The sequence below is a fragment of the Salvelinus fontinalis genome, chromosome 30, assembly GCF_029448725.1.
Source record: "Salvelinus fontinalis isolate EN_2023a chromosome 30, ASM2944872v1, whole genome shotgun sequence".
Classification (NCBI taxonomy): Eukaryota; Metazoa; Chordata; class Actinopteri; order Salmoniformes; family Salmonidae; genus Salvelinus; species Salvelinus fontinalis.
The window spans coordinates 18,764,465-18,775,925 of record NC_074694.1 but is presented as its reverse complement, the minus strand read 5'-3'; the positions used below and the strand labels follow the sequence as shown (position 1 = coordinate 18,775,925).

The window sequence follows — 11,461 nt, the reverse complement described above, 5'->3', positions numbered from 1 at the left end:
AAAAAGAGATCGTCAGATGATAGTAGTCTAACCCATCATGAATGAACTGAATACAGACAAAGCCCATCGCATAAAACAAGTGAAATGACAGTAGCCTGACTCATCATTATGATCTGAATACAGGAGTGCAGCTGACACATCAGCCTTACACAAAGCTCAGTTCTGCAAAAAGCGAATTAGTGTATTTTATTTTGCTAATGTATTTCCTATTGACCTCCTGTAAGCCTCCATTAGGATCCAACATTAGCTGAATGGAGGCCGGTAGTTACTGTGACTACAGCTGAGATTGTTTTATCGGATACTGAATGGGTACATCCCAAATGGCACCGTAGTCCATGTGTAGTGCACTACTTTAGGGCTATATAGGGCCCTGGTCAAAAGTAGAGCACTATATAGGTCATAGACTGTCATTTGGGACTCATGCATAGGCTACTGTATGTGTCCATTTCCAGCCCTCATTCATACCTATCTGAGTAAGAGTTAAGGGGATGTATTACTCCTTTTACTGGCATCAATTGGAGAATGGATAAATGACTATATTGGCTATTCTCAAGGCTGCTATGACTTGCAGTATATACTGTAAAGCAGGTATTCCCAAACTGGGATACGCGCAATGCCGTCGGGGCAACGCCAAATAAAAACGTGATTCACATTTCTTTTTTAAATTGGAACAAAATAAATAAATAAATATATATATACTCTCACATGCTGTATATATATATATATGTATATATATATACAGCATGTGAGAGTGGATTCTCGGCCGTCACTAGCATGAAAACTAAATACAGGCACAGCCTGTGTCTGGAAAATGATTTAAGACTGAGACTCTCCAATACAGTCCAACTGTCACGAATTGACTGGGGAATGGAAGATGGGTGTGACCGCAGAAACCTGCCCACATCCTGGTTTACTCGCTCCACCTGCCCATTACTCTCGGGGTGGAAACCCGAGGTCAAGCTGACCGAGACCCCCAGTCTCTCCATAAACGTCCTCCAAACTCTGGACGTGAATTGGGGACCCCGATCAGAAGCGATGTCCTCAGGCACCCCGTAGTGCCGGAAGACATGGGTAAACAGGGCCTCCGCAGTCTGCAGGGCCGTAGGGAGACCGGGCAACGGGATGAGACGGCAGGACTTAGAAAACCGATCCACAACAACCAGGATCGTCGTACTTCCCTGGGACGGGGGAAGTCCACCGACAAGTGTGACCACGGCCGTTGTGGAACGGGGAGGGGCTGTAACTTCCCTCTAGGCAAGTGTCGAGGAGCCTTGCTCTGAGCGCACACCGAGCAGGAGGAGACATAAGATCTCACGTCCTTAGCCAACGTGGGCCACCAGTACCTCCCCCTAAGGCTCCGCACTGTCCTCTCGATGCCAGGATGACCCGAGGAGGGTAGAGTATGAGCCCAACGAATTAATTTATCACGGACCCCCCTCGGTACGTACTGAGCACCTGCTGGACACTGAGGGGGGGCAGGTTCTAACCGTGATGCCCTCTCTATCTCCACGTCCACCTCCCATACTACCGGTGCCAAGAGACACGAAGGTGGAATGATGGGGGTCGGCTCGACGGACCGCTCCTCGGTATCATAGAGGCGGGACAGCGCGTCGGCGTTAGTGTTTTGGGAGCCTGGCCGGTACGAGATGGTGAAGCGAAACCGGGTAAAGAACATGGCCCATCTAGCCTGACGCGGATTCATTCTCCTCGTTGCCCGAATATACTCGAGATTACGATGGTCAGTCCAGATGAGAAATGGGTGCTTAGCCCCCTCAAGCCAATGTCTCCACACCTTCTCCACACCTTCAGAGCCTTGACTACAGCTAACAACTCCCGGTCCCCCATGTCATAGTTTCGCTCCGCCGGACCGAGCGTCCTCGAAAAAAAAGCACAAGGGTGGAGCTTTGGTGGCGCGCCCGAGCGCTGGGACAGCACGGCCCCTACCCCAGCCTCGGACGCGTCCACCTCCACTATGAACACTAAAGAGGGTCCGGATGCGCCAACACGGGCGCATTGGTGAACAGCTCCTTCAGACGACTGAACGCTCTGCCCGCCTCTGCTGACCAACGCAAGTGCGCCGGTCCTCCCTTCAGCAGTGAGGTAATGGGAGCAGCCACCTGACCAAAACCCCGGCTAAACCTCCAGTAGTAATTGGCAAACCCTAAAAACCGCTGCACCTCTTTCACCGTGGTCGGAGTCGGCCAATTACGCACGGCTGTAACGCGGTCACACTCCATTACCACCCCAGAGGTGGAAATACGATAACCCAGGAAGGAAACGGCCTGTTTGAAGAACACATATTTCTCGGCCTTGACCTACAGGTCATGCTCCAGCAGTCGCCCAAGTACCTTACGCACCAGAGACACGTGCGCCGCGCGTGTGGCAGAATAGATCAGGATGTCATCAATGTACACTACCACTCCCTGCCCGTACAGGTCTCGGAGAATCTCATCTACGAAGGATTGGAAGATGGCTGGAGCATTTTCCAACCCATATGGCATGACGAGGTACTCATAATTGCCAGATGTAGTACTAAATGCGGTTTTCCACTCTTCTCCTCCCCGGATACGCACCAGATTATACGCACTCCTCAGGTCCAGTTTTGTGAAGAAGCGCGCCCCGTGAAATGATTCCACCGACGTAGCGATGAGAGGTAGTGGGTAACTAAACCCCACTGTGATAGAATTTAGACCTCGATAATCAATGCACGGACGCAGACCTCCCTCCTTCTACTCCACTAAAAAGAAGCTTGAGGAGACAGGTGATGTGGAGGGCCGAATGTACCCCTGTCCCAGCGATTCAGCGACATATGTCTCCATAGCCACTGTCTCCTCCTGGGACAATGGGTACACGTGACTCCTAGGAAGTGCAGCGTTCTCCAGGAGGTTTATCGCGCAGTCCCTTCGACGATGGGGTGGTAATTGGGTCGCCTTCCTCTTACTGAAAGCGATAGCCAAATCGGCATATTCAGAGGGAATGCGCACGGTGGAGACCTGGACTCTCCACCGTAGTTGCACCAACGGAAACTCCTATACACCTGCCTGAACACTCCTCTGACCACCCTCTAAGAGCCCCCTGTCGCCATGAAATCACCGGGTTGTGATGAGCTAGCCAGGGAATTCCCAACACCACTGGAAACGCAGGTGAATCGATAAGGAATAGACTAATCCGCTCCTTATGACCACCCTGCGATACCATGTCCAGTGGCACCGTGGCCTCCCTGACCACTCCTGACCCTAATGGTCGGCTATCTAAGGAGTTTACGGGGAAAGGTAGGTCTAACGACATCAGGGGAATCCCTAGCATTAATGCGAGCCCACGATCCATTAATTTCCCAGCTGCGCCTGAATTGACTAGCGCCTTATGCTGTAGAGAGGGAGAAAACCTATTTTCCTGGGTTAACACAAACATATGACCGACAGGAAGCTCTGGGTGAGTCTGGTGCTGAGTAGTCCTCCGCCTGCCCGCCTGACTCCCAGAGGAGCTCCTCCAGCACCGGTCGGCCGTGTGTCCTCGCCGACCACAACTGGTGCAGGAGGAAACTCCTCCTCCGGTCCCCCTCGATGCAGCCCCTCCTAACTCCATGGGGATGGGAGCAGGAGGGCCTGAGGGTGGAAACAACAGGGCCTGTTCCGGACGCCCACGGGCAGCCAAAGTTCATCCAAGGTGAAGGTGTTGTCCCGACGCGCTAGCTCCCTGCGTACGTCCTCCCTGAGGCTACATTGGTAGTGGTCCATCAAAGCCCTGTCGTTCCACCCCGCTCCTGCGGCCAAGGTCCGGAACTCCAGGGCAAAGTCCTGCAAGCTCCTTGTCTCCTGTCGCAGGTGGAACAGCAGTTCACCCGCCACCCGACCCTCTGGTAGGTGATCGAACACAGCTCGGAATCGGCGGATGAACTCGGGGTAGTGATCCCTCGATGAGTCTGGGTCATTCCACACTGTGTTAGCCCACTCCAGGGCTCGTCTCGTCAGACAGGAGACAAGGACGCTCACGCTCTCCTCCCCGGAGGGAGTAGGACGGACGGTCGCCAGGTATAATTCCAGTTGGAGGAGGAACCCCTGACACCCAGCCGCCGTCCCATCATACTCCCTGGGGAGCGCCAGACGCAGGGCACCGGAGCCGGATGCTGAAGCAGGGGTAGGTGGTGCTGGTGGAGGGGGCGCTGGAGATGAGGTGGGAAGGCCACTCCTCTCCCATCGGTCCATCCTCTCCATCATCAGATCCATTGCCGATCCTATTCGGTGGAGAATGGTGGTGTGATGGAGGACCCTCTCCTCCATCGATGGGAGAGGAGGTACGGCTGCTCCTGCTGATTCCATGATTCAGGTGTGGGATTCTGTCACAAATTGACTGGGTGTGTGAGGTAAGAATCAGGCACAGAGAGCAGAGAGTTCCAAAGGGAAAAGTGCACTTTAATCTGGCACCAAAATACAATACCCAAAACACAGGGCGCGAAAATACTGACCAACCCAAAACCCAGGGTACACGGTCCGGAGCACTAACCAACCCAACGACACAACACGTAACACAAAATTAATCCCGCACAAAACAAGGGCGGGTTTACTAGGCTTAAATAAGGAAGCCCATCAGGAAAACACAATTAGACATAGGTGCAACTAATAAGACAAAACAAACAGAAAAAGGAAAAGGGATCAGTGGCGGCTAGTAGGCCGGTGACGACGACCGCCGAGCACCGCCCGAACAGGCAGGGGAGCCAACTTTGGCGGGAGTCGTGACACCAACATTGCAGAGTTAAGTGCATCCTTTCAAGCACACCCTTCTCATTAACCTGTGGTTAATTAGTTATTCACAATTTTCAATGAACAAATATGGTTTTATATGTAAGATGGTAAAATAAAGAGCAACATTATTGATTATTATTATATTATTATTTGCGCCCTGGTCCTATCTTTGTCGCTTCCCTCGAGTCGGGTTGTGTTGAATACGTTTAATAAATGTATCGTATAGTGTGTGTGTGGCAGGCTTACAATGATGTCAAAAAACAACATTTGAGAGTGTGCTGACCCTGGTGCTAGAGGGGGTAAGCAGCTGGAGGTTGAATGTTTGAAGGGGTAAGGGACTAAAAAAGTGTGGGAACCACTGCTAAAGGATTAGTGAAGCTTATGCACTGAGTGTACAACACATTAGGAATACCATCCTAATATTGAGTGGCTCCCCCTTTCACCCTCAGAACAGCCTCAATTTTTCAGGACAAGGAGTGTATAAGGTGTCGAAAGCGTTCCACAGGAATGCTGGCCCATGTTGACTCCAATGCTTCCCACAGTTGTGTCAAGTTGGCTGGATGTCCTCTGGGTGGTGGACCATTCTTGATACAGACGGGAAACTGTCGAGTGTGAAAAACCTAGCAGCATTGCAGTTCTTGAAACACTCAAACAGGTGCGCCTGGCACCTAATACCATACCCCGTTCAAAGGTACATACACCTATTGTCTTGCCCATTCGCCCTCAGAATGGCACACATGCACAATCCATGTTTCAATTGTCTTAGGGCTTAATAATCATTATTTAAACTGTTTTTTCAACTTCATCTACACTGATTGAAGTGGATTTAACAAGTGACATCAATAAGGGATCATCGCCTTCACCTGGATCCACCTCGTCAGTCTATGTCATGGAACAAGCAGGAGTTCCTAATGTTTTGTACACCCAGTGTATGTTGCGCTTATGAACACTGAAGTGTTATTTTGTTGTTAATTTAAATACAATTGGACCATTATAATGTAATGTATCTCAGAAGCAAAATATATCTTGAAGACAATTAACAAATGTCCTTGTTTCTGTCTTGACTAGTCCAACCAGTCTCATGTTGAAGATGAAGACTTTATTTATTATAACATTTCTTAATCACCGTGTCTCTAACACTTTCTCCTGATCACACATAACGTTTCTTAATCACTGTGTCTCTAACACTTTCTCCTGATCACACATAACGTTTCTTATTAATCACTGTGTCTCTAACACTTTCTCCTGATCACACATAACGTTTCTTAATCACTGTGTCTCTAACACTTTCTCCTGATCACACATAACGTTTCTTAATCACTGTGTCTCTAACACTTTCTCCTGATCACACATAACGTTTCTTATTAATCACTGTGTCTCTAACACTTTCTCCTGATCACACATAACGTTTCTTAATCACTGTGTCTCTAACACTTTCTCCTGATCACACATAACGTTTCTTAATCACTGTGTCTCTAACACTTTCTCCTGATCACACATAACGTTTCTTATTAATCACTGTGTCTCTAACACTTTCTCCTGATCACACATGACGTTTCTTAATCACTGTGTCTCTAACACTTTCTCCTGATCACACATAACGTTTCTTATTAATCACTGTGTCTCTAACACTTTCTCCTGATCACACATAACGTTTCTTATTAATCACTGTGTCTCTAACACTTTCTCCTGATCACACATAACGTTTCTTAATCACTGTGTCTCTAACACTTTCTCCTGATCACACATAACGTTTCTTATTAAGCACTGTGTCTCTAACACTTTCTCCTGATCACACATGACGTTTCTTAATCACTGTGTCTCTAACACTTTCTCCTGATCACACATAACGTTTCTTATTAATCACTGTGTCTCTAACACTTTCTCCTGATCACACATAACGTTTCTTATTAAGCACTGTGTCTCTAACACTTTCTCCTGATCACACATGACGTTTCTTAATCACTGTGTCTCTAACACTTTCTCCTGATCACACATAACGTTTCTTATTAAGCACTGTGTCTCTAACACTTTCTCCTGATCACACATAACGTTTCCCAATCACTGTGTCTCTAACATGTCCTCATGAATATAACGTTTCTCAAACACTTTCTCCTGATCGCTTATAACTCTGACACAGACATCAAGTCCAAGTCCTGTCAACTCTGAACAAATGACAATGAAGATGGAAGTGAAACTGTATTTGACAAACATACTCAAGGCTATCCACTCCCTATGTACTACCATTGGAATGTGCACCAAGGCTCACACACACACATGCACACATGCACACGCGTGCACACACACACACCCTCACACACGCAGACGCACACTCACACACACACACACACAGGCCAAAGTTGCACTATGCCACATATCAAACCCACTCCTCACATGGGGCCGCAGTTTGACTGCATAGTGATGTGGATAACGCTGAAGATAACACTCCTAGATGACATTACTGTGTCCCTACTGTGTCACTGGGAATTATTCTGCTCTTGTTTTTACTGAAACACACAGTAGAGGCAGTGATGATGGTCATTATGAATAATCTAGTCTCCAACAACCTCTGTCTGTCTGCTCTTCACCACATGATCCGTCTCTCTCTCTCTCTCTCTCACTTTCTCCCTCTCTCCTTCTTCCTCTACCTCTCCCCCTACCCCCCTCTATCTTTACCTCTCTCACTTTTTCCCTCTCCCTCTTTTTCCTTCTCTCTCTCTCTCTCTCTCTCTCTCTCTCTCTCTCTCTCTCTCTCTCTCTCTCTCTCTCTCTCTCTCTCTCTCTCTCTCTCTCTCTCTCTCTCTCTCTCTCTCTCTCTCTCTCTCTCTCTCTCTCTCTCTCTCTTTCTCTTTCTCGCTAACATCATCATTTGCTTCTCATCTGTGTTCTTTGTTCGCTGGCTTTCTGGCTGGCAGTGTTTCAAGACGCTCGTCACTGTGAATCATCGTTAATATTATGCATCATCTTCCTCCTCTTCTTTCTCCTCTTCACTCCCCTCCCTCTCTGCTTGCTGTGGCGAGGGACTGACTCTCATCCTCCTTCTCCACCTCCTACTCAATCTTACCTCCCTCTCTACTTGGCAGTGGAGTGAGCAAGTGACTCCATCTTTGTTTTTGGCACTGTGGGGTGAGCTGAGAGCATGGGGTGCTAACTAATTATAGGCAGGCAAACTTCAACAGGCTCCTCTCTCAGTATCAATGACCTTTATCAGTCAGCACACTGGGATTCACATTGTCAGGCAAACACACACATACACACACACATACACACACAGACTGACAGATTCCCCAGGAAGCTGTGCTCAGCGCTAGTTGAGTCAGAGATAAACCATCAAACAACAGACTCGTTAGGTTGCAGAAGACACATCACATCCTATCGTCACGGTGATCAGGTGTTTCTACACAATACCGGGACCACCAGTCATCTTATTGTGCTCCAAAAGGGATCTACCTAGAACCAAAAAGGGTTCTACATGGAACCAAAAGGGGTTCTTCAAGGAGTTCTTGAAGGGGACAGCTGAAGGGGGACAGCTGAAGACCGTTATTGGGTCTAGACAGCACCTTTTTTCTAAGAGTGTAGCCTTCCCTCATCTCTTCCATTCCCCATCTCTCTACCCTCATCTATCTCTGTCCCATCTCTCTCCCCTAATCTCATCCATTCCCCATCTCTCCTCTCATCTCTCCCATTCCCAATCTCTATACCCCATCCCCCCAACTCTCTCCCCTAATCTCATCCATTCCCCATCTCTCTACCCCATCTCTCTCTTCCCTCATCTCTCTCCCCTCCCTCATCTCTCTCCTCTCATCTCTCTCTCCACTTATCACTCTCTGCCCTCATGCCTCCCTCAGTCATCCCCATTCCTCATTAGCCAGTCTGAATCATTCCTTCTCATTGCAGCATTCAGCATCTGCCTTAAAAAGATCAACACATTACACAGACATGCACCATGTTTGCTTGCTTTGTACTGTTCATTTCACTACCACGGCTATGTATGTTCAAACTGCAGGAGGATAGGGGATTATCCCCAAATGGAAACCTATTCCCTAATAGTGCACTACGTTTGAATAGAGCCAAAAGACAAAAGGCATTTGGGACACATCAAGAGTTAAATTAGTTATTTTCTTTAATGATGAAGGTCACATTCTAAGTTAATTAAAAATGTTCTGTTGAAAAAAATTATGGCAAATAGGATAAGTAGAAATATGTGTCCCAAAATGTCACCCTATTCCCTATGTAATACACTATCTATGGACCCTGGTGAAAAGTAGTGCACTACATAGGGAATAATGTGCTGTTTGGGACAGAGACCAAGAGTAATATAGTTTAATGAGCTCCCTGGTGAAACCACATAAGTCATAGTTTCAGATGTCAAAAATGCACATGTGTACATGTCTATTACAGTGAGGATGGTGACATTTCAATTGCACTATGCACTTTCAGTTATTGTTAATAGAACGGTAGTTGTGTCCTGTTTTTCTAGCTTTCTGACAACTGTCAGGCAGTAAAATTATCAAGCTAACACACAAAGACTCATGTGCTCACTCACAGAAACACACACACACACACAATTCTATGGTGAAAAAGTGATAATCATATTCTAGTGACCTGACACTTGTAGATATGGAACGAGCATGATCCATGTTGGGGTCAATCAGAAAACATGCTGATGACTAACATACAATAGAATAGATCACTAGATCAGTTGGAAGACAACTAGCTCGAACATTCTAAGTCAAAACAAATATTCCAGAAATATCTAGTACGCTGATATAAAATAGTGTCATCATCATATCACATTTATGGACTGTATGTTTGCAGAGTCTATGGAAAGACTTTTGTCCCAATTCAACACATATCTTGGTAAACCCGAGGCAGTTAGATTTTACATGACAGACCCCTTATAAGAATCCATCTGCCTCACACAGCAACAAGTCTCTGTCAGTACTTCTACAGTGTAAAAGCACATTGGTAAAAACAGTTCTGTCCATGGGAATACACATGGCAGTACACAGAACACAACACTTAGTCCAGTCCTCTATTCCTTCCTCTGTCCCTTCTCTGAGGAGTTCCATGTTCATTCTGATTCCACAGACTAGACTTGTCATGAGAGGGTTGAGGGTTGAAAAATGTTTCTCTTCTTCCAAGCCCATTAGCTGTAGTCGTGTGTGTGTGTGTGCGTGTGCGTGTGCGTGTGCGTGTGCGTGTGTGTGTGTGTGTGTGTGTGTGTGTGTGTGTGTGTGTGTGTGTGTGTGTGGAGAGGACATAGAGTGACCATAATTGTCCTCTCAGCGGCCCTGGAGTATACAGTATGCTAATGCACTTCTGCTGTACATGGAGGGGACTAATGGGGGAGGTGGGGGCTGAGAGAACGAGGAGAAGAGGCTGGCAGGGGTCTTCTTAAGGTCTGCCATCTTGTCCCTACATAGTGCACTACTTTTGACCAAAGCCCTGTAGGGAGGCCTGGTGAAAAGTAGTGTGATATATAGGGAATAGCGTGCCATTTGGGATACAACCAAGGTTTGCCATCTTGTCTCCCTAGAGGGCGAGTGTAAGTACAGAGACGGGGGTGAGAGGTGGGTGGGAGGTAAGGGGTGAGAAGGGAGTTAAAGGGGTCTATAGCCACCTGCTGTGGACCTTCACTTCCTCCTGAATCGATTCCCCTGTCCAGCGTGTAATTAGGCTCCTCGACAAGAGACAGAAAGTGGTTATGTGGGAGAGAAGGATGGAGTGAAGGAGGAGTGGAGAGAGGAAGGGAAGAGAAGGGGGGTTAGAGTTCTGTCTTTCTTTCTCTTTGTTGTGTAGGAGGAGTCAAGACACAGTAGTTGAGAAGAATCGAGACACAGGAGTTGAGAAGAGTCGAGGCACAGGAGTTGAGAAGGGTCGAGACACAGGATTTGAGAAGAGTCGAGGCAAAGGAGTTGAGAAGAGTCGAGGCACAGGAGTTGAGAAGAGTCGAGACACAGGAGTTGAGAAGAGTCGAGGCAAAGGAGTTGAGAAGAGTCGAGGCACAGGAGTTGAGAAGGGTCGAGACACAGGAGTTGAGAAGGGTCGAGACACAGGAGTTGAGAAGGCTCGAGACACAGGAGTTGAGAAGAGTCGAGGCACAGGAGTTGAGAAGGGTCGAGACGCAGGAGTTGAGAAGGCTCGAGGCACAGGAGTTGAGAAGGGTCGAGACACAGGAGTTGAGAAAAAATGAGCCACAGGAGTTGAGAAAAAATGAGACACAGGAGTTGAGAAGGGTCGAGACACAGGAGATGAGAAAAAACGAGACACAGGAGGCCTTAGCCTGTTTCACAAAAACCTTGCTGTTCTTATCCCCTCAGTAGCAGCCATAGGGGTTATGAGGGTGATTGAAAGAAAGATGACTAGGAGGAGAGAGAGTGAGTAAGAGAGAGAGAGAGAAAAAGAGAGAGCGAGCGAGAGGGGGGAATGAGTAAGAGAAATAGAGAGAGAGAGCAAGAGAGAGAGAAGGAGGGAGGGAGGGAGGGAGGGAGGGGTATGAAAGAGAGGAGATCAGGGAAAGGATAGAGGAGAGGGGAGAGCTGGGCTCTTGAGAAGCATTTACAGCAAATGTCACTTTGGCTGTCTTGCTGTGTTGTCCCAATTTGTCTTGTCAAACAAAGCAGCCCTTTTGCAGGTGATGAAGCTGTGGATCATAATTAGTTTGTAATTACCAGAGGACAAAGAGGAAACATACAAAAATTAGGCTTAGTCTTAAG

The 11,461-nt window shown here is 47.6% G+C and overlaps 1 protein-coding gene across 1 annotated transcript; it reads left to right on the top strand.

The window, feature by feature from the left end:
• Nucleotides 1-4,259: 4,259 nt before the first annotated feature.
• On the top strand, nt 4,260-10,938 carry LOC129828460 (octapeptide-repeat protein T2-like). The gene is made up of 2 exons (XM_055889495.1): nt 4,260-4,294; nt 10,545-10,938. The coding sequence occupies exons 1-2, from the start codon at nt 4,260-4,262 to the stop codon at nt 10,936-10,938; spliced, it is 429 nt and encodes a 142-aa protein (XP_055745470.1).
• Nucleotides 10,939-11,461: the final 523 nt, after the last annotated feature.

Coding starts and splice junctions, on each gene's coding strand:
- LOC129828460 (XM_055889495.1), top strand. CDS start 4,260: ATGGAGGACCCTCTCCTCCATCGATGGGAGAGGAG. Junction 4,295..10,544: donor CTCCATCGATGGGAGAGGAG/GTACGGCTGCTC, acceptor TTTGTTGTGTAG/GAGGAGTCAAGACACAGTAG.